This window comes from Plectropomus leopardus, chromosome 8 (assembly GCF_026936395.1).
Source record: "Plectropomus leopardus strain MGB_pleo_1.0 chromosome 8, ASM2693639v1, whole genome shotgun sequence".
Lineage (NCBI taxonomy): Eukaryota > Metazoa > Chordata > Actinopteri > Perciformes > Serranidae > Plectropomus > Plectropomus leopardus.
In genome coordinates, this window is record NC_142183.1 from 15,376,730 (window position 1) to 15,399,459 (window position 22,730).

The 22,730-nt window shown below is 40.0% G+C and overlaps 1 protein-coding gene across 8 annotated transcripts in view; it reads right to left on the reverse strand.

Moving 5' to 3' along the window:
* mcf2a (MCF.2 cell line derived transforming sequence a) overlaps positions 1 to 22,730 on the reverse strand; it is a 36,119-nt gene that overhangs the window by 5,481 nt on the left and 7,908 nt on the right. For 2 of the 8 annotated variants that reach the window (XR_015777244.1, XM_042492876.2), the window contains exons 4-28: positions 22,482 to 22,572; positions 20,823 to 20,942; positions 20,191 to 20,307; positions 19,297 to 19,446; positions 19,044 to 19,159; positions 18,809 to 18,923; positions 18,111 to 18,230; positions 17,799 to 17,990; positions 17,529 to 17,720; positions 17,111 to 17,282; positions 14,884 to 14,960; positions 14,600 to 14,685; positions 14,345 to 14,411; positions 14,075 to 14,190; positions 12,071 to 12,140; positions 11,870 to 11,962; positions 11,618 to 11,710; positions 10,663 to 10,788; positions 10,344 to 10,565; positions 8,508 to 8,600; positions 7,688 to 7,766; positions 7,224 to 7,290; positions 5,842 to 5,942; positions 5,320 to 5,432; positions 4,257 to 4,369 (exon numbers count right to left, since the gene is read on the reverse strand). Coding sequence is in view for 5 of the 8 variants with exons in the window: in XM_042492876.2 (XP_042348810.1) it covers positions 4,257 to 4,369; positions 5,320 to 5,432; positions 5,842 to 5,942; positions 7,224 to 7,290; positions 7,688 to 7,766; positions 8,508 to 8,600; positions 10,344 to 10,565; positions 10,663 to 10,788; positions 11,618 to 11,710; positions 11,870 to 11,962; positions 12,071 to 12,140; positions 14,075 to 14,190; positions 14,345 to 14,411; positions 14,600 to 14,685; positions 14,884 to 14,960; positions 17,111 to 17,282; positions 17,529 to 17,720; positions 17,799 to 17,990; positions 18,111 to 18,230; positions 18,809 to 18,923; positions 19,044 to 19,159; positions 19,297 to 19,446; positions 20,191 to 20,307; positions 20,823 to 20,942; positions 22,482 to 22,572 (2,901 nt within the window). In the remaining 3 variants the exon portion in view is untranslated. Of the gene's footprint in view, positions 1 to 2,782; positions 2,897 to 2,949; positions 3,538 to 4,256; positions 4,370 to 5,319; positions 5,433 to 5,557; positions 5,667 to 5,841; positions 5,943 to 7,223; positions 7,291 to 7,687; positions 7,767 to 8,224; positions 8,295 to 8,507; positions 8,601 to 10,343; positions 10,566 to 10,662; positions 10,789 to 11,617; positions 11,711 to 11,869; positions 11,963 to 12,070; positions 12,141 to 14,074; positions 14,191 to 14,344; positions 14,412 to 14,599; positions 14,686 to 14,883; positions 14,961 to 17,110; positions 17,283 to 17,528; positions 17,721 to 17,798; positions 17,991 to 18,110; positions 18,231 to 18,808; positions 18,924 to 19,043; positions 19,160 to 19,296; positions 19,447 to 20,190; positions 20,308 to 20,773; positions 20,943 to 21,846; positions 22,054 to 22,481; positions 22,573 to 22,730 lie in introns of those variants that run through there. The other 6 variants (XR_015777245.1, XM_088080953.1, XM_088080954.1 and 3 more) reach the window with 6 other exon arrangements.

Genomic DNA, 22,730 nt, shown 5'->3' on the forward strand with positions numbered 1-22,730 from the left:
TGTGCTCCTGATTAACTGTCATTTTAATAGCAATAAAGCCTAAGACACCATTAAGCTTATAATTACAAGGGCAAATGAATATTTTGGTTGGACATAAGATGTAAACTGAACTGCATTACTATTTACGAAGCATTTATGTTGATCCCTGTTTGAGTTAGGTTGTCACGGTGAGCTATTTTGAGTTAGGTTTTAGGTGGTAGAGCCATAACATAGAGAGTGAACTTCATAGGAGATGCTGGGGGAGGTTTTTTTCTCTTTTTTTTCTTTCTCACTCTTTTTTGTGGTATTTGAGAATTTGAATGTGTTATTTCTGCTAGTTCATGTTTTCTCCTATCCTCCTGAGGTGCATTTTCAGAAAACTACGGCAGAGATGCCTTTACATAGACATCAGAAATACGTCAAATCAAGTAACTATGATGGCATGGTAACATATTTTAAAACGTGGTGAGCTGGAATGTCAGAAGCCTTAATCACCCAATAAATTGCAATAAGATATTTCCACATCTCAAATTACAGGGTAATATAGTTTTCTCACAGGAAACACACCTGCTAATCAAAGACCAGAACAGGATGAAAAGATCAGGCTTTACCCTTGTTTTATCATTCAAATTTCAACTGTAAATCTAGAGGGATGGCTATTCTTTTGCATAGAAATGTTCAGTTTAGTGAAGTTAAAACCATTCGAGATAGAGATGGGCGATTCATAATTGTTCAAGGAATATTGTGTTACATCCCGGTAATACTTTATTTATTATCATTTTTCATCTGTCCTCTGGCAGGGTTGTGTGCTGTGTTTTGTGTGTTGTATGTTGTAGGCCTAAGGGTTTGTGTTAGGTGTGTTATGTGTTGTATTGTGCTATATATTGATATGCTATCTATATTTAAAACCCAATAAAAATATTTTATTATTATAATTTTCTCCTTGTCTCCTAAATTTTCATATAGTGGATACTAAATTTTCCCTGCCAAGAACTTAGTTGATTATCGGCCTAACTCATATATCAGTCGGGTTTTTTGACAGACGTCACTGTCGACACTGAAATTTCCGTTTCAACACCATATGAGCAGAGCAGACAGATATATATATATATTAGTGCTGGGCCGTTAACGGCGTTAACGTGCTGCGTTAACGCGGGATTCTTATCGCGCGATAAGGAAATTATTGCGCGATAAACTATTCACTAAGTTGGGTCTATACAGTGAGCAAGGCACCAATTTCACTTTGTTGTTTAAGCGCGGATGTATACCTGGTCGAATTACGCGGAGGGGGCGTGAACTAGGCGGGAGCTGGTCTGCCTGAGTGACCGGAGTGATTGGCTCAAGCCGTGTCACAAAGCTGCTGACTGTTAATGGTCTTCTTCATGACCTCTAATGTAGGCCCACAGTTCAGTTAGGGTCATGTTAACAGAGGCTGCGCCCTCTGCTGTTCATTCCAGTTAGCAGGAAAAAGCTTTTTCCACATGGAGACAGAACCTGTGTTCCTAAATGTCTGTGTTTAACAAAATAAAAAAAAGTTAAACACCAAAGTAAATCTTATGGAACATTATTTTTCTTTACCAAATATTATAGTAGAACAGCTTTCTCAAGCAGTTTGTGATGCATTTTCATCATTTAGATAGATAGATATTATTTTGAATGTCTTTGGCAAAATTCAAATCTATAATTTTAATCTAGATTAATCTAGATTAACTACAGCATTGCAGTGAGATTAATCTAGATTAAAAAAATTAATGCCCAGCACTAATATATATATATATATAATTTATGCCATAAAGTATCATTTGGCTGTAGATTCATACAGTTTAGACACTGAATTTGATGTTGCACAACAGATTAAGTCAAGTTAAGTTAAATGATACATCGTTTTGGCCAATAAATCAGGTGAAGTTGTCCTGAAACAGGTAAAACCAGTCTGTCGAAATCAAGGGATATCTGTAAAGAAATGTCAAAGTAAAATCTAAGGTAATAACATACTTTGTCCATGAGAGAGAAAATTTCAGTTGAGTTTTCGACAGACGTCACTGCAATACTGAATTTTCCGAAAATTTTGTTGATTATAGGACTGAGTCATATATCAGTCGAGTTTTAGACAGATGTCACTGCTGACACTGAAATTTTCCTGCTGAACATTTGGTGATTATCGGCCTGACTCATATATCAGTCGAGTTTTGACAGACGTCACTGCCGATACTGAATTTTCCCTGCCGAAAATTTTGTTGATTATCGGCCTGACTCATATATCAGTCAAGTTTTCGACACACGTCACTGCCGACACTGAATTTTCCGCTTCAACATCATATGACCCTTATAAAAGCAGAGCAGACATATATATGTATATATATATATATATATATATATATATATATATATATATATATATATATGTGTGTGTGTATATATATATATATATATGTATATATATATATAATTATTTTATTTATGCCATAAAATATGATTTGGCTGTAGATTCATACAGTTTAGACACTGTCTAAATCAAGGAATATCAGTAAAGAAATGTCAAAGTAAAATTTGAGGTAACCTGTGAAAATCCGTAAATCCGTGACTCACTGGTAACCTTCAAGACTTAGGCTACATATGGTGGTTTGCCCCTCCCATTAATATTACTATAATAATAATAACAAGGATGTTTTGTTATTGCCATTTTTATTTTTATTATTATTATTATTATTGCTATGATTATTATTATTATCATTATACAATTACTGAAGACACCTGTCACAATATCAGTTAATTGAGAAAAAAGACACATTTGCCAGGAACATTTTGAAAATAGTAAAGCTTTATTTAAAAAGAATCAAAAAAAGCAACATAGCACAGTTGTTCTAATTACATGAGATGATTCTTTGGCCAAGATAGCTCTCCTGGCTTCCAGCATCTGAAAACACAAGAAGTACAGTTAGTACTGCTCAGCAGTGTTCACACAACACAAATATTATAGCTGATACCCATTGTGATCCCATTCAGCACAGTACATTCAGCTTTTTTCTTTAAATCTTACCCTAGCATCGGGTCATAGCGCCAGTCTTTCCCTCAGACGCCGCACAGTTTCCTATAAAATACAAAAAAACCACATCAAAGTCACTTTGGAAAACAAATATATCTGGGCTTAAGCAGCAGGTGTAGTCAAAGTTACAGTTACTCACCTAATATCTCAAAACGGGTCTCTGTCCTGCCTGTCCTCCTCTGCTGCATCAGCTGATTGTAAGGAGGAAACGCTGCAGCATCGCGAGGCCGCTCGTTCGAAAAAAAAATGATTCCAGCGCCTCTTCAACTGTTCACCGTCATTCTGCCATCTTGGTCTTGCTTTTTGCTGAGTCATGCTATTCTGTTATTTTTGGGTATGTTTCCATGTATACAAACACACGTAGTTCGTCTCTATTTCCCTCCATGTGTGTTCAAATTTCCATGAAGGCGACATGGCCGTTGAAATTTTCATCCAATCGGGACACAGGAGGCGGGACAAAGCCTCCTCAAGCCTTGTTGTTTGGCTCAGACGACTGAACAACATGGGTTTACCTGGCGAATCAATGCGCAGAAATTGATGATGTAACCACGTTCACCGAGGAGCCTCTGGATGTCTAAACAGGCCATATCTGATATCGGTGGAAGACTTATACTCTCCACTTTACGTGACTTTTTAAAACATGTTGATAGGATTAGCGGTTAAAAAGTCAGACTTTAGATGGAATTCTTTATAAATACATCACTCGTCTCTTCTCCAGCTGCTCTCCATTGCTTTCATTTGTTTTTTTTTTATCAGGGGTGGATTTAATTTTTTGGGGGGCCTGGTGCCCCAGCCTAACTGCCCTGCTTTCAATAACAGGGGATAATGGTGAGCTGTTAGCAGCTGTTGAAGCAGTAATGCTGTTCTCTACACCCTCAAAGTAAATATTATCGGTTAGTGCAGGTGATAAAGAGTTGCAGGAAACTTGTTTTAAATTACATTTAAACACAGGACACACCACAGGATGAAAGGCTTTGATCCGACTTGGCCATCAGAGAGAAAATACATTAATTAATAAACTATAGATGAATATAGTACATAGAATGTGAATGGGGAACATTGAAGTTTTCTCTACTGGTTGATAATAGGAGCCACAAAGAAATATAGAAATATTGCATTTACGACAATCAGACTGACAGATGGACAGACGCACTGTCACCCTGAGAACAACATGCCACCCTGACAGACAGGTTTATACTTCACATTGTATGTTGACAGGCTGAAAACTCACCAGCGTCCCTTGTTGTCTTCACACTGCAGTTGAATAACGTCTCCACATTTGATGGTGATGCTGTCTGGTCCATTTTGAAGACAGTCAGCCAACGCTCTGTATCTGCCTGGAGACTAACACAAAAGGAAAACTGTTGGGAACAACGAAAGTAAACATTTATCTATATACTTAGAACTTGATACAGAACTTTTCAAAGCTATAAAGTTTGTCACATCAAAGGTAATTAAGGACAAAATTTCAAAAAGCCCGGACAGTAATGGGAACAAGAACCACACTTTTTTTTCAAACAAAGCTAATAGAAAAACAGATGGGCAACAACATCAGTTTTTGTATTAAAGAGTCATAAATAAAGGATTTCAATTGAATTGGATGACCTGCTAGGAAGCGGAATAAGAAATTCAGAAGGTCGTTGTCTGGACATAACACTACATCCAGGGTTCCTACGACTTACAGCCAATTAGATTTAAGACTTTGTATGACGTTTTTTAATTGCCACCTCAAATGACATTTAGGACCAAATTTAAACTGACCAAATTTGAAGAACGACAATTTTGCCCAAATGTATACGGAAACATAGGCCAAGACATTTTATTCCTGAGAAATGTTAGATTATCTTTACCAAAAAAAATCCTTTTTACAGTGGGTCACATGCCAGACAACAAACACATGATATTATAAAAATCTATTTGGTTTAAGAACCGAAGGGGAAAATGTAAGGCATTTGCTTGCTGGTTGTCTTGGTGATTTCATGTTTTTCACTCTGCATGTGTCTGCTTTAATTCCTATCATGATGAGGTTAAAAAGAAGAATTTGATAGATTATTTAACAAAAAATAGATGTAACCAATTATTTTGCAATTTTATAATGCAACATCGGAAAAAAAACAAAAACTAGAAAATCCTACTTCTCATATCCCCAAAAACTGTAAGAATTTTGAGGGATTGATTTAAGTCATTTTAATAACATTTAAGGCCTTATTTTTTTGATTAATAAATCCAATGCCCTTTAAGACTTTTAAAGGATCCACAGGGATTCTAAGTGTATTTAATGAATTTGTTCTCACCAGTTGTACCAAAACCTCCTCCTCTGTGTCAGATGGGTGGAAAGCGTCCTGACCTCCAGGCCACTCCTCCAGACCCTCGCAGATGTCTACCGAGTGATGAGCCCCGGGCCAACCTGTGAAGCACACATCAATTAGGCTGTTATAGGTACTGACTGATGCATTGAACACTACACCTTAAAAGCACCACGTAGATACTTAGTAACTACATCGACATTACAAAGATCCCTTTGACACTTACTGGGAAAATAACAAGAACGTAGAATCAAAAGCTAATCTCAGTAGTTGGACCTTTTTCCCCAAAATTCCTCGATGTACCTCGTTCTTCATGTCATAGTACACCTGAACTGCTGAGGGAGGGAAAGTCAAATATCTACATCAGTGAGAGATTGTGAAGAAAACCGGCAACAGCAGTACAAAACTGTGCAAAGTAAATTTAATTTGCATCAATTCCAAATACTGTGATTTAGTTACTAAGTATCTACTTGATTGTGGCATAAATGTTTGTGCACAGGATTGACTCACTCCTACGGTTGTGCTGGTGTTTAGGGGAGTGAGGCTGGGGGTCTGGACTGCTCTTCCCCGACTCTGTTTCCTCTGAGCTCACTGACGCCCTCTGCTGCTTGCTGGAGGGAACAACACAAAACAACATGTCAGTATTTGTTCGACACCATCAGCAAACACGCTCAGGATAGATGTTATCCACAGCCACACAATCTAGCGTCAGCTGTCGCTTCGCTGAATCAGATCCCAACGCCTCCGACAGTAACGCTGACCCCAGATAAGTGTCAAGGAACAACTCTGTCCTGTTGTTTCTCACACAGCCACGACCACTCAGGCACCAGCCAGACAGCAGCACAGAGCACAGATCAGCCATGTGCAAGCTTCTCTGTAAAAGTTGGAAGTAGGACTCACAGACCACCAACGCAGTGTTCACGCAGGGTTTGCATGTGTCAACAACACATAGGAAGATCTGGTCTCGATTTATCAAGATCCAACGTTGTTGTTTTTTTCCACTATTATTAGATGATAAGTAAGAATGTTTCTGGGAGGCAAATTCTACAGTCGCCTGATTAGATCTCAAAAAACGAGCCCCATCTTGGAAACCAGCTGTCATGAGGAAATTAATAAGATTCATGGAATGAAAACCAAAACTTTTCTTTTTTGTTTACCTTTTGCATTACATGCAAACTAGCTGAGATGCAGAAATAAGAGCACTAGGTTTTTGATGTTAGAAATGAGGGAGCTGCTGATCCTTTCAACACGGCAAAGAGGGGGTCAGTTATGAACCACAATGGAGGTTATAAAAGGGGTGCAGGTGACGATCAGTATGCAAACACAGCAGCCCTGGGTTTTTGCTCCCCAAGCCGGGCCAGGTGAGTCATGCCAGGCAAGGTGAGCCAGGCTGAGTTTACCACTGAGCGTTAGGGCAGGTCAGTGGCGCTGGGGACGGTGCCGGGGGCGCGGACGGGGCCGTTGCCGGGGGCTTCTGGGACGGGGGCTCCGGGAACGCAGACACAGAAACACATCAGCCGACAGCGAGACAAAGTCCAGCCCCGGCAGACAGCCCCTGGGTACCCCTCTGGACGGCCGCATGCCCCTGCAGGTTTGGGATGGGAGGAGTGGGGATAGGCAACCAGACAGCAGTGGACAGAGTGGGGCCTGTGCCCGTTCACACACACCACTAACACACAAAGCTTTTACCAGGGCGACGTGAAATGATACCGTCACATTCACTCAAGCTGCGATCAGATATGAAAACTCAGCAAATGCAGAGAGTAGTGCTGTGACTGCATGTGTGTGTTTTGCATTTGCCTGTGTGTGTTTGTATGATTGTGCAACTATAGCCTACAGACATGCACCTAACACACCGCTGTAAACATTGTAGACAACCGGTAAACACTGACCTCTCGGAGAGTGGAGGCGGAGAAAGCTGCATGTGTCCGACCATTTGGCCATGATGATATGCTTCATCTGTGAGAGGATTAAGGAAGTCATGTTTTTCATTTTCAGCGAAAAGTTTTTTTTTTTTTCCTTTCTACCTTTATACTGTGTATTTGTACATGCAAGTTTATGTGGTGATGACCAAATGTGTTTCCTTGTTGTTGTTTTTTTTCCTTATGAGAGATGAACGTGCAGGTTGTGGAAAAACAAATTTCATTCTTTGGGGAGTAAGGACTATCTATTTATGTTTGGGAATAATAATTGGTGAAGAGAATTTCAGCACAATCCTCCACCTACAAGTTTCAGAGCGTCCAAACACATCTCATGCTCTCTTGAGTCGTGTGATGCAGTTCAAAGCTCAGAAGCTTGTAAGTGGAGCTTTGCACTTTGAGTCTCTGTCCCACATTAACTGTGGATGTTCACAGACCTCGAAGCAGCTTCTGCTGGTTAGTCAGGATTCGGCGGAGCTCGTTGAGCCAGGCCATCTTGACCTCCACTGTGGGAGCCTGAGAAACGACACAAAACATCCCAACAGTCAGTCAGTGGATTACATCACATATTTTGTATATATATGTATTTTTATGTAGTTACAATGTTGCAGTTTCTTCTGTTAAACATCTTTTTACAGTGTACACAATTAATCATTCACCCATAATGTTATTCCTCAGAGCCCAAACATCTTATTTTGTCCAACAAACAACCTCAAAGATTTTCTGTTTTTGTTGTAAAAAAAAAAAAGGATAAAACCAGTATTAAAGGAATAGTTAAACCCTCAAATTACCATTTGTATCAATTACTCATCTTGTGTAACATTAAATTTAGGAAGAAAACGATTTTTTTTTCACATGCCTCCTGTGATCGAAAAATTCCAGAATTGAGAAAATTCATTCATCAGTTTGAGTAAATGGGGTCCAGATTTTAACAATAGCAAACCTTTATAAAACATTTGTTTCCAAACTCTTACACAACTCATGCAGTGCGATCCTTGTCCCAGTGCTTCCCAAAACAGCAGCCCTTTCCAACAGGAAACTGAACTAAAAGTGTGAGTGAGTGATACACAAAATGGTCATTTGGGGGGTAAAGTATTCCTTTCATTAGCAAAATTGCTGCTGATTAATTTGCTGCTGATCAAGTTATTATTGTAGTTCAGACTGAAAGGGTCTTAAAGTACAGTAAAAGTGAGAAATTTTAAGCAGGGAACTGTACATTAACTACTGAAGAGCTTTAAACATGTTTTGACTCCTTACCTGAACCACATACACTTCCTCCCTGCCACTGTACCAGATCTCAAACTTCTTCACATCACCCTTGATGTTCTCTGTGATCCCCACAGCAGTCATCTGCCAAGAGACATACACTGTTTACACCACAGACACACACACACACAGCAGCACAAACAGCACATCACACTTCAGACTTACATCATGTGACACATCTGTCCTGTCAGAACACAAACGCTCACACACACCTCCGCTGCGCGACGGCTTCCTCCCCACATCCTCAATAATAAATCAAGAGCAGCGGCAGCAGCTGTCGGTGTGGCACCTGCTGTGACACCTTCCGCACGTCAACACTTACAAGAAAAGAAGTCTTACAGGAATACAGCAGGTTCTGTGGCCAGCTGGGCAACTTACACATGTTAAAAGATAACAACACAGACACCAGCGTCAACGAGGTGTCTCCTGCAGATCACTTAATCATTACCTCATGCTGAAAACTCAGTATAGATCATGTTAGTGATATAGGTAGTGAGGGACTATATGACCTTTAACAAATGTAATAAACCATTTGTTGTATTAAGTTATTGGTGTGACAGTTACAGTTTTTGGATGTTTCAAATAGGAAATCCACTGTCAGTTTTTACCATTGTGTTGTGTTTTTAACTCTACATAAGCTGTGTTGAAAATCACTTTCTTGTATACTCGTCCATTGTTTTAGACACGATAAATACCCAATGTTTCACTCTATAGTGAGCAGTACATTGAGTTTGTTGACGCTTGAGTTGTCACTGTGATGGGTGTAATGTTGTCTGTTATTTACATACACCAAATTCAGCAAATAGCTATTTAAGACATTTATCCAAACTATTGAATACTGTGTCGGGGCTCCTACAGATCTTTACAAAGTTTTAATCATTAGATTTATTCATCTGAGGCCTTAATTGGTATTGAAATCTTAAATTAATCCTTCAGGAGTCTTAAAAATGCAAAGATATGGGAAGAAGGCTTTTTTAAATCGCTTTTTTTTTTTTCAACTGTTGCAATGTAAAAATTACAAATAATTGGTAAAATCTACTTTTTAAAAAGAATTCACCTGACAGTATCACTGAACCAACAACACTCATATTTTCTCCAACCAGGATGCTCATATTAGAGGAACCACTATTTGCTAGCAATAACTGTCATTATACCTCGGATAAAAAGGGGAAGTATAAATTTGCGAAAACTGGCAATTCAACAAAGATTTCACAGTATGGCTGAAACCAGTACAAAAAAAGTTTTTCAAACTCACAACTGAAACCCAGAAAGTTGAATCCCACATGCAGTAAGAAACACAAAATCGCCAGAAAACTCACCAACAAACGACATACATATAACCAACAGGTCTGTTTTTTTTACAATAAACATTTTGGCAAATTTGTCCCAATCCCTGACTCACTGATGCAGATTTCTTTTTGTTTTTTTGTTTGTTTGTTGAATGTTTGGTCATTTTAAAATTGTCCTAAAATTTCACACTGGGTGGCATCAAAAAGGTTTTCAAGAGTGTTAAAATGACTTCTCTTTAGCTGTGGGAACTGTGTATATACCATGGACTGCACATGGTAAACACATTTTACACTCAGATGAAACGGCAGAAAGTAAATGTAGTTTGATAGGTTAAATAGTAAATAAAGAGCGATTTCAGTCACAGAGACTTTTACCCAAAGTAGTCCATAAATAATATTCCCAAAATGACAACCTATATTTAAAATGACTAAGAATTTGCTTTGCAGCCACCACACGGTGTCATTTTGTCACACTTTAGACACCACTAGCCTCTCTGTCACTCAACATAAACATAAACAAACAAAAACATAAACCAACCTTGAGACAGTGCTTGAAGCTGTATGAGGGCGTCTTGTCACAGCCGTCTCCGTGCTCCTCCCTCCGCTTGCAGAAGAGCAGAGCCCTCTCGTATAAGAAGAGGTGTCTCTGCATCGGCTTGAAGCGGGCCATCTCCTTCATGCGCGTGGGGCCTTTCTTATGGCTGATCCACACACTGAACGAGCCCTGCATCAACACGCGGCCCAGCTCGCAGATGTCACCCTGCACATAACGGAAAGAGGGTTTTATGTGTGTAAACCTTTGTTGTCAACATATTCTCTGTACGTTATTCGTTCAGGTTTAGGAATTGACTGCTCACCTCATATCCTGTGATGGCTATCTGATGCATGGAGTCATTGACTGATTTGAGCAGGTCCAGCATGGCTGTTAGTGCCCCCTGCAGTTCTGACGTCCCCTCAGAGTCTGTACTATATTTCAGAAGTTCCTGAACACACAAACACAAAAGCAGGCGTGTAGGCACATACACGCATACATGAATTAATGCAAAAACAGATATAAATACAGTAAATAAAACAGCACACTCTAGTGGTAGACTTTTAATAAACACCAGAGGTAGAAATCCAATTCAACTGCTGTGTTATCCAGAACTATTAAACACATGTCCTGTATGCAATTTTTTTTTAAATTTGGACTCAAATCATTCAGAGAAGCCTATGCAGAGAATTGAATCTTTTGGCAACACTAAAGATACTATTTGCTGTATTTGCTATGTTTGAACACTGAACTACACATTTAATGTGGTGAAGGTTAAATAAGGGTGGGGAAAGACGTCAATAAAGTATAATATTGAGTTATTTTTGCGTGGCAATATCGTATCTATACACAAATGCCAAGTATCGATTTTTTAAATTTAAATGAGTATTATTACAAATACACATTCAACATTTGGTAGCCTTCTAGAATAAAATCAATTGCTTTGCAGTGATTTTCATTAATTCCATGACTTTTCCAGGCCTGTAAAATAAGATTGGGAAGTTCTGTGACTCTTCCAGGTGTCCATGATGTGGGAAATCCACTGAGAAATATTGTTTTGTGAAAAATGCGATCCCTGAACCCATCAGCCATTGTTTGGTTGGTTTAGCTTTGTATGAGCTTTTTAAAATGTATCTGCATTCACATGCACATATGGCCAAAGTATCCACTCACTACCCCTGATCCCAAGATATCTGGGCCATTGCCCCCAGACGCTTATCGTCGTCAGACCAATAGCTGTTTTCTGGATTTTCTGGTTTTGAGATGGTCCTCTGTCTTACCTTAAGCAGCAGCTGGTATTTAGTGAGGCGCTGGACTGGTTTCAACAGGTAGGTCTCCAGGCCCAGTTTGTGCTCCAGCTTTTTCTGACACTCCTTCATAAGACAGACAAATAAAAGCAAAATGAGGATAATGTTTGTCAGTGACAGATCACATCTTTTTAATTGCAACTGTAAAACTGAAAGGACATTCATTGAATGAAAATGAATCAGACAAAATTTTTTGTTCGACAGTGAAATCATGGCAAAACTGACCTGAAAGAAGCTGCAGTCTGAGAATTGTCTCCAAAGTGCCTCAGAGCGTGGCTTATTCTGACAGTAGCATTCATACATTTGGAAACTCTCTTTCTGGGGACACAAGAAAGAAAACTCTGTTAGAAAAATATGGAAATAAATTAAGTTGAAATGTTTAAAATATAAAGAATCTATACAACATAATAACATGTCTCATCTTACCCGCTCCAGAAAACAAGCTCCCACACTTTCGGGAGCCTCCAGGCATCCTTCCAGGTCCTGAAGGAAAACCCTGGATTCCCAGAAAGGTCAAAGACCAAGAATAAGATCTCAATTATCTTACCCCAAACCCTCCCATGCATCAGCCCTCATACAATAACTAGCTGATGGGACCTCTGTTTCGTGTGACTGATCCTTTACAGTGTTCTGCATGTATGTAATGAATGCTGCATGCACACATCATTTCATGCAATAAATAACCAATACATCTGCTTTTATGTTTCTTTCCTTTTCCCAGGAGAGCTAGGCTGTAACTCTGGTATATACACAAACAAGCTACAGAAACTGCTGCAGCCATCAATGAAGCTCTCTCAGTACCACACACTTATTTCCAACTCGTCTGGTGTATTTGGCTCTAAAAATGATCCACAAAACTCTGCAAGAAGGCAAACTCTGTAGGCACAACACAAAAACCTCCACTATGTCAATTTTCCATGTGAACAGTGCCCTATTGAGTTTTCTTGTAAGCAAATGAAGGTTTACATTTAGTGTTGTTCATCAAACATGTGTATCCTTGAGGTCTAACAAACCTTTTTTAGAGCATTCCCTTACTCATAAAATTCATTTATTAGAATATTTTCAATGCAGTATTGTTTACAACCATGTGTACTAGCTTGCAGTTTTATTTCTCCTGTCTTTGCTGACATACTGCAACATGTATAACTTTTTGCTTAAAATCATCTTAACGGTTTCTTTTTTTCTAGTTTTCCAACAGCAGCAATATGATGTAAAATAACAAAATCATATTTTCTAAAGTATTTTCTGCAGTGTGCATTCAGCAGGTGTGTTACCACCACCTGTAGGTCAGTGGAATAGTGTCACAGCATTGCTTGGTTTGCAAAGTGCAGTTCCTCCACGCTAACATTGAGTAAAAGAAATAAAATGCGACTAAACCTAAGATCTAAATACTGCTAAGTCTGTTAAGCTTCACCCAATCAATACATAACTAAAAGTCTGTATACACTGAAATCATATTTGTCTCCTTGAGAAGGTGTTTTCTGTATCTTTTGCATAGTCCTGGCATATTGGGTATTGTCAAGAACCTCACAATTCAATTCAATTTCGATTCTTTGGGTCACGATTCAATTCGATATTGATCCAGTTGCTTTGATATCGAATCAGTCATGTGTGTTGATGTCAGAAATACCCAGATAATTCATTCGAATACCTTCTGATATGTTCAATAAAGTGTGCATTATCTGTATTAATTTGAATACACTGACACCAAAACTTATTTTACCATTACATTATTCTTTCTTAAATAAAAATGAAAAATAAAATACATTTAAAGTACAGAAAAGTGCACATTTTTGCCTGAGCCGAACTTAACAAAAGTAATAAACATTTATGCAGGATTTGTCTACCTATATTTATGTGTGATCCTCAGCTTTAGCGTTTGCAAACAGGTTGCAAAACACCTGCGCGGCGTCGGCTCAGATGGTTACGTAGGTGCGTCGTATTGTTGGTGTTTTAACAGTGACTCACGAGGCTCACACGCGACGTAACAATTATCGACTTTGCGTTTCCAAACGTCGGCTTTTAATGTTGTCTGCTCTGATTTTAACACACACCACTGTCGCCATTTTAATGAATAAACAACAGACGTTTTTTGGGGGAGTCTGAACAACGTCAGTCACGCGCCGGCGGCACTCACACTGCCCCCACAGGAGCGGGGCGTCATTACAACGGAAATGATCAGTTTCAGGATTTTATGAATCGATATTGAATTGGCAAAAAAAAAAAAAAAAACATATTGCAATCCACTGATGAATCAGAACCAGAGAATTAATTAATGTTCTCCTCAGGATGCCATTATTCTTCTATATCTTTACATAGCAATTAGTGGTTTGCTGCTATATTAATGATCTAAATATCACATACAGCTCCATCAAGACACAGCTTTGTCTCTAACAGGTCGATGTGCGTTGCAAGTCATTGATTACTTGCCTGCTGTGAAAGTTGTAGATCTCAGGCATGTTTCCAAAAAGGATGTCTCTCTTGCTGCGTAGGATCGGAGGCAGAAGCCCTGACAGAGCTGGGTTGTCCATCTCAGCCCTGTAACCCTGCAAAATTTTATCATAGCAACACAATCAGGAATTATATGGTTTGTGAATATGCAATATTACCAGGAAGAAGAAGAAGAAGAACCGTTAAGTTCTTCTATTTTTGTTTGACTTTTTTTTTTTTTTTTTTTTTAAAAGGATGGTCTTTTCTCACCAGCAGAACTGACAGCAGCTCCTCCACGTAGATTCTTTCTGTCTCTATGAGTTCCCTCATCACGTGACTGTGACACACACACACACACACACACACACACACACACACACACACACACAGAGAGAGAGAGAGAGAAGTAGACAGAAGAGCCAGAGGGCATTATTAGCACTGAACAAAGAGAATCACAAAGCAAACGGCATTAAGAGCCGCACTGAGGACAGACAGATGGGTGGACAGATGCCTCCTCCTCCTCACCGCTTCAAGAGATCTGGGTTGTCCTCTCCATCCAGACTGTACGACACGCAGCTCCGGCTCTCCTGGTAGTCATGGATCACCTCTATCTGAACACAATTGGACAACACTGACTCTTCAATTTCACCGTAAAGAAAATGTGACTATACTGAACAAATGGACCAAAATGGAAAAGGCAGATAAGAAAATCCTGATATAATAACTATTTTTGGGATTCAATGCAGCTGTGAGAGTTGAAGGAAATATATATATAAAAAAAAAAATTAGAGGTTTTCATTTCGCCTTACCTTTCTGGGGTTGGGGCTCTTTCGGGATGTTCTCTTCCCGGGCAGAGAGAGGTCGAATGTGAACTTCAAACCATCACCTGTAAAAGCCAAATCATCAGCCAGCAGCTCATCAAAGTGATTGAGTGAAATTCATACAATGTATTTTTATTTGTTCTGATGAAGCAAACTATGGAGAATGTAAGCACCCACTTCATCAGATTTTTTTTAACCATGCGCACAATGTGAACACGGTGGCGTCAAAGGGATTTGCCTGCCCTTTTAATGACCTTTTTTTTATTGCTCAGTAACTTGAGTCAAAAATTAATTAGTCACGATCGACATCTAAGGTAATCAGTGCTATGACGGTTTCTTCCTCTAAAGGTGCAGCCTGGAACCAGCATGTAAAGATCTAAAGCCGCGTTTGGCACGACTGTCTGTGTCCTTTTGATCCTAGCAGCCGAATCCTGAGTCCAAGCTCAATACGCCCTTGCATATGCCATGATAAATTCATCAGTGGTCCACATGCATGAGTGTGCATGCACATACATACACGTGTGTATGCATGTACCAGATCCACCCGATCAAAGCGAACCACTTTTCCCTTCATCTCCTCTCTTAAATGGCTGCTGTCCCTACAGTATCACAGGGGGTTCGTAATCACTTTCATTCTCTTTCTAGTTATCACTCTCATTAGCATGGCCTCATATCATGGAGAACAAAACCTTAAAAGACATGAATGGATATGGAGAAAAAAATCTATTTTTTAAACTCAATGGAGACACATTCAGTGGCAGAATAGATACATTCAAATCAAAAGAGAAACACATCAGATAGCACATACAGTATTAATTGGGCACCACTGTAGTGTATATGGTTCGCTTTGTGCAACCTCCCTCGAGACACAAAGGGAGATGAAAGGTTCTTTAATGTATACGAACCACATATGGTTCTATAGCAGCTATCCGGACTAATAGAGCAGTCAGGTGTTTCCCAGCAGACTGATTAGACCCTCTTCCTTCATTCCAGCTTGTTTGTAAAGGTGGCCTGCTCACCCCCTCAGTCCATTCAGGAACACCTCAGGCCTACTCAGTAGGACCCTGTGATGTGTTAATTTACTATGGTGCCTAAAGTAAAGATGCAAAGGGGATGGGGATTGGAATTGGGCCATAAGGGCCGGGACTGGACCCCATACTGGGCCTGGGAAACAAGGACGGGTGGTTAGGGAGTTAGTTGATCTGTAGAAAGCCTACTGTACTGTATATGCTGCAAACTAGGGCAGCACGACAAAGATACGTTTTGTTTGATCAACTGCAACAAAGATTCCTTCTACAAGTGTGTGTGAATAAGATGTCACATCTCTATTTCAACTGTTTCTTTTGAGATATGGCTGTGTGTGTGTGTGTGTGTGTGTGTGTGTGTGTGTGTGTGTGTGTGTGTGTGTGTGTAGTTATCCTTGCTACATAGTGAGGACTGAGTTCTTGAATTTCCTCTGAGATAAATAAAGTATCTATTGATCTATCTATCTATCTATCTATCTATCTATCTACCTGAAACATGTTTTAACCAACAAAGTGAGGACATTTTTGAAAAAAGAAGACATTTTCCTCATTTTTTCTAAGGTGTGTATAAGGGTTAAGACCTTGTTTAAATGTTTGAATTGGAATAAGGTTTTATTTTTAAAAAATTATTTATAATTAGGTTTAGGTGTCACCTCATTTCCACAGAATTTTGTTTTTTGTCTGTATTTCCGTATAGTATACAGACTACGCCCCTAGTGTTCAACGGAATTAAATGCATTTTTTAATCTTTTTAAAAGACATATTATACACAATATATAGACTTGATATGTTACACAGCTATAATGACAGCAATGTTAGCAAGCTAAATATGCAGTTGAACTTTTCACTTCAAAAAGAGTAAATAGATACATACAGTCTATTCAAAATCTGCTGCAAAGGTTCTTTTTTTAAATTTTATTTTTGGCCTTTTATTATAGTACAGCCAAAGATAGACAGAAAAGCAAGAGAGAGAGAGAGAGAAAAGGGGATGACATGCAGCTAAGGGCCACAGGTTGGAATAAAACCTGGGCTGCTGCAAAGACCTCAGCCTGTATTGGGTGCAGTCTCTACCTCATGAGCTAGAGTTCGCCCCAAAGATAGAAATATCTGTGTGTGTGTGTGTGTGTGTGTGTGTGTGTGTGTGTGCGTGTGTGTGTGTGTGTGTGTGTGTGTGTGTGTGTGTGCTGTACCGTGCTTGGGGGAAAAGAGCGGGGACTTGGAGCGAGGTGGGTTTTCAGGCCTGGGGGCCACCAGTTGGACCGGGCGAACATGTTTATCAGCCAGCTTCCTCAGACAAGCCTGTCGGCTCTGGATCATCTGCTGCACTGTTGCATGCTTCTCAAACGTTTTCCCAATCTGGGCCTAAAAGTGAGGGACACGGAGGTGAGATATTCAATTGTGATGTAAAATCCATAAATAGTGCAAGTATTCATAAACAAATAAGCATGGAAATGATGAAATAGTGTATACTTGAGATCTGTAGTTTTATAAACAAGCTCATATGAAACTTAGAGGTCAAAAGTTTTGATTTTCATATGTTTTATTGTTTGAGTGGATGGTGTGAAAAACAAAAATTGCAAATAAAAAAAGACTTTTTTAGCGACTGACCTGCAGCTGATGTGTGATGACAGCCTCATACTCGATGGCCAGGATGTCAGCTCCTGAGCTCAGTATAGACGGCGCCCCCTCCAGGAACCTCTCAATGTCCTTCAGAGCAGCCTGGGCCCCCTCCTTAGACTGGTACTTATCTACCAGCTGATTGGCCAGTAGATACGCTCCATCATCACACCAAGTTTGGGCCTGAAGGTGGAAAACACACATGTTGATCAATGTGAAGAAAGCTGTGTGTTCTGACCTGTGTGCGTAGATGCATAATACCTGTCCAAGACAAAGCAGCAGCTGGTGTGTATGTAAAAGACGAGTGTGTTTGGTCTTGAGAGCAGCATTGAGTGTATCACAGTAGTGGCGAAGCTCGTTGCAGCGCTGCATGATAAGGGCCATGGCGTAGTGGTGACCAGCTGACAGCTGGTGTCCATGAAGGATGATGATCTGAGCTCGAGACATCACCTCCTGATGTAGCCGACAAGGACACACAAACAAAAGAAGTCCATTATTTAAGACACACACACACTGAGGCCTCCCAGTCCATATGCAGAAGTGCTGCTTTTTGCAGATATTTGCAACACTGACCTGTGCATTAGCTTCCAGACTGTCCAACCTTTTAAGAGCCTGTTCTGTTTGAGCCAAAGTGTCAACAGATGTGGACAGCTCTCTCTCCTGTGCTGTTAGATGCTCCAGACACAACTCCATCTTAACAGAAAACACACCATCAGATACACGCAGATATATATCTCAAAGACTTTACCTTATCATTTTCTCCAAGTTAAAGGAATACTATGCAAGATTTTCTGTTACTGTCTTTAAAAAACGCTCGTAAGTAAAAGTGAAAGTGAAAGCCAATCCCAGATTCATTCTCATCTGACATTTTACCCTGCTTTTTTTTCTCTTTTTTTTTTAATTACTGCGCTGTTTCTGTTGAATGCGTGTTGCCTACGGTCCTGAACCTGGTCACTTACATTTTACAAAGTCCTGACTTCACCTGACTGCAGTGAGGTTACACGCCCAAAAAGTCCCAAATATAGACAATATATAAAGAAAATAAGAAAATACTGGTAAAAGGCAGAGTCTCTGCAGAAAAATACACCACCACACACTTCTACTAAGTTATAAGTGATGACTGGGGGGGATTGCTTCTGTAAGAGTCTATAAGGAAAAACCTGCACAGTATACCTTTTAAGATGAGAATGTGAAGTATGAAAATATGGGCATAAACACACAAAAACATACATACTGTACATGTACACATGATAAATACATTGTTTCCTTACCTCCTGAAAGCTTTGTTCATATTTGAGTAGCTGCAGGTACTGATGGAGTTTCAGATGATGCTTCTCAAAGAAGCCATCAAAGGCGCACTCCATGTCTCTGAGCTGAGCAAGAAGCCTAAAAAACAGTGACTTTTCCATAAATCTCATTCACTCTAAAGCCTTTAGTTAAATGTTTGGGGTTTATAATTCAAAGTGAAGATTAGAATTGTGATTTTTCTTTTGAAGACAGCCTTACCTCTGCACTGTCTCCCAGTCTAGTCTCACATCCCACTGGGAGTCATCCTCCTTTCCAGAGGACTCCAGGCTCGCGAGAAGATGGCGACCTTCCTTTGACACTGACCTGATTGCATCCTGCAGAAAACACTTTACATTATTAATAAGCAGCATTTAAAGTACTACTTTATAGATACTATTTCCACTATAAAAGGTGATTATTGTTGTAGTGATATTTAGAAATGCAGCTTGAATGAAAACATTTGAAAACTTGCCTTGAGTTTTCTGTACTTGACAGTGTGAGACTCGAGGAGATGCTCGATGGCTTTCCCCTCGTCAGAGAGCTCTGTCTCTGCCAGCTCGGTGCCAAAACCCTGAAGCATCTGTGCAATGTCTTTGACTGTGACAGCAAAACTTTCAATAGCCTGACGGGGAAGCAAAAAAACAGACAAAAAATACAGAGACTTGTGAAAGGAAAACAATATGAGGCTCAGTGTCCTTCAGATACACAGCCCCTGGTGGCTCTCTGACAGCAACAAGGCACCAAGATAAATCAGTATTCAGAGTGAAGGAAGGAGACACAGCACAGTCATCCGAATGCAGGTTTAAGGGACAATTCACACCAAAATCAAAAATACATATTTTTCCTATTACCTGAAGTGCTATTTATCAGTCAAGATTGTTTTGGTGTGAGTTGCAGAGTGTTGGAGATATCAGCCTGAGTTTTTTTTTAAATATATTTTTGGCACTTTGAGCACCACAAGCTTCCATTATGTTTGAGAGAAGGCAAACGTCTTTACGGCCGATATCTGCAACACTCGGCAACTCATATGAAAACAGTCTAGACTGATAAATAGCACTTCAGGTAATGTTTTTTGATTTTGAGGTGAACTGTCCCTTTAACATTAGCCACTCAGAGGCACTAAAATAAAGTAAGTGTATTTCCTTGTGTATTTTATATTTCATATATGCAGAATTTCAAGCAGAAGCTTTGTCAAACTGGTTAATAAAAAAATAATTATATATGGATATAGATAGAAAGATATGTAGAGATAGATAGATATATTTAGTGGCTTAGTCATAGGGGTGAACCTCAGAAAATAAAAGGAAATAAGAGGAAGACCATGAAGAATGATACTGTTTGTTCCCAGTATGAACTTTTGGCTTACTGTTCGTAAAACAATCCAGTCGCTGTGACAGTAGTCCAAAGTGCCCCCAAACTCTGAAGTCAGCTGGTTCTCATCAATGTAGCGCAGCAGGTCTGTGACTGAGCTCAGCATCACCACCTAAAGGTGCAGACAAAATCTGAGACCTCACAGAGAACACTTTGTACTTTCAGCAGAGTAAGGAGAGCTGCATGTTTTATTTTTCCTTTACTGTACATCACTACCTACAGTAGTATTTTTGCTATGTAAAATTGAAATTTCTTAAAATAGGAAAAATATCTTAGGGAAGTCTCTTTGCCGTACTGGAGGAAGTTTGATTGGTCATTAAAGGGTCATTAGAGCAAGTGATATGTAGGTTGTTCATAACAGTCACAGTCTTTGAAAATGGCATGACAAACATAATTTACATTTTACAGTTGATATTTCATAAATTGTAGTACTTAGATCACCAGAAATATTAGAAAGACCCGAGGAGAACCCACTTTATTATATTTGTTTCAAAACTGATAACGTGTTCTTGGCTGCGTGTCCACCACAGAACATTTTGACTCATGGAGATCAGGGTTGTAACAAGAACGAGGTGTACCTTGTTGTGATGTGGGACATGTTTGGTAACTGAGGAGGAGCTGCCTTACTGGCATCTTGAGCATGAAGTCCTCTTGGCTGAAGCGAAAGCCAATATCAGTAACAGTGCGGTGGAAGAAGCTGGTGGGTCGGAGCACCAAGACCAGGTGGAGGTTCCCAGGAAAGGAGGCCTTGAAGAGGGAGGAGAGGTTCACTGTCATATCGATGATGACGCTTCATATAGGGATTCGGTATAAAACTTTGCGTGTAAGATCAAGGTGCGACATAGACTAAGTATGCAAGCTGGCACAAGACCAGATATGAGCTGAGGGTAAGAAGCATTAACAAGCTTTCATCCTCCACATCTGACAAGAGAGACTTCAGGTCGCAGCCACTCTGTCACTCAGAAGATTACAGTCAGCTTAATGGACTCCAGGTTCAGTCACATCGCCATTTATCCACATGTCATATGCTGCATTTCATCATTGGGTCGTTTGAGGACATTGCCTGACTGTGCAGGAATTTCTGCTCAGTTTCTGCATCATACCCAAGATACACAGGCTGTTATAACAGTATTTCTGATCAAGCCTCCTGTAGAGGTGAGACTGTAAATAACTACTGTAGCATGCTGTATTTGACAAAAAAAAAAAAAAGACAAAAAATAATAGAATTTGACAATGTATTTAGAACTAGTATTTTAAAAAATCTTGCACTTTTAAATCATGTAGTTACTGCAAAAGCATCATCTGCAGCAGGACTTTATGCAACATTGCCTCCTAAATATTTTAGCTCGGGATATCACTGCATTTGCATGTGACGCAACTTCTGCCATTCATTTGTCCACACTCGACCACGAAGGGTTAATTACTCAAGCGTCTGATTTCAGGATAAACATGCACTATAAAGCCACACATGACTCTGTTTCGCTTTCACGACCAGCCGGTCGCATGACTAAGCAGAGGTGCGCTGTGCACCGCAGTGCTCCACTCCCCGCAGCAGCCTCAGCCGGTGCCACTGCCGCATTCACCCTGCCCGCCCAAAAACTTCACTCCAAACTCTTTACACGGTGAATAAAACTAATCAACAGCTCGTTACCGGGCTCCGGCGGATCTTCGGCACTCCCCGCCGGTAAAAGCAATCAGCCATGATGTTTGAAGCCATCTCCGTTAACTGTAAGTTCCCGCCCGTCCAGTGGAAATCGGTGCCAAGCTAAAGGTATGCAGCTGAGTCCGGCTGCCTGAGCACAGCCGCAGCGCTGCTGCTGCCTCTCAGGCGGAGGGTGGCAGCGCTGACTGCAATGTTTCCCTCCCGCCCGCCTTCCTCCTCATCCTCTCCTCATCCTCAGCACCCCGCGTCATCACTCAGTTTCTGCTTACTCATTCATTTGCAGCAATATGCAATGGGACATTCAGTACAAACATATTGTTTAGCTTCTCTTTAAACTACGCAACATATAGAGCTATGACCCAAACCTTGAAAGCTTTGATTGTACGCAAAAAAAAAAAAAAGAGAGAAAAGCCTAGTAGTTTGATCTAATGGATGCTGTCCAGGTATTGTTCAGGTTTTTTCAGCACCATGGACAGCAACGCATGCATAAATCAGTATCCTGTACAAACCATGCAGCAGCTCACAAGCAATGATTTATCATATAGATGTCTAAACAGGCTGGTAGGAATATTGATTACATGCAAATGGGCTTGTTGAAAAGAAAAATGAAATATGAAACTCACTGCTATCCTTGCAAGTGCAGTTTTGATAGAGGCCCATGTGTCCAGTCGACGGTCTAAAATGATGATGAATTTTACCCCGGGTTGCCTCGTTCTGCAAGAAAAAATAGGTAATGGTATGCTGTAATGTCATTTTGTACAATCATGGAGGATTTGGTGATTTAAAGCTTTCAAACAGGAAAATGAGAAAGGATAACAGGTCCAGAGCGGGCGGATTACAATACTCATAAATCACTGCAATGGCACGTGAGG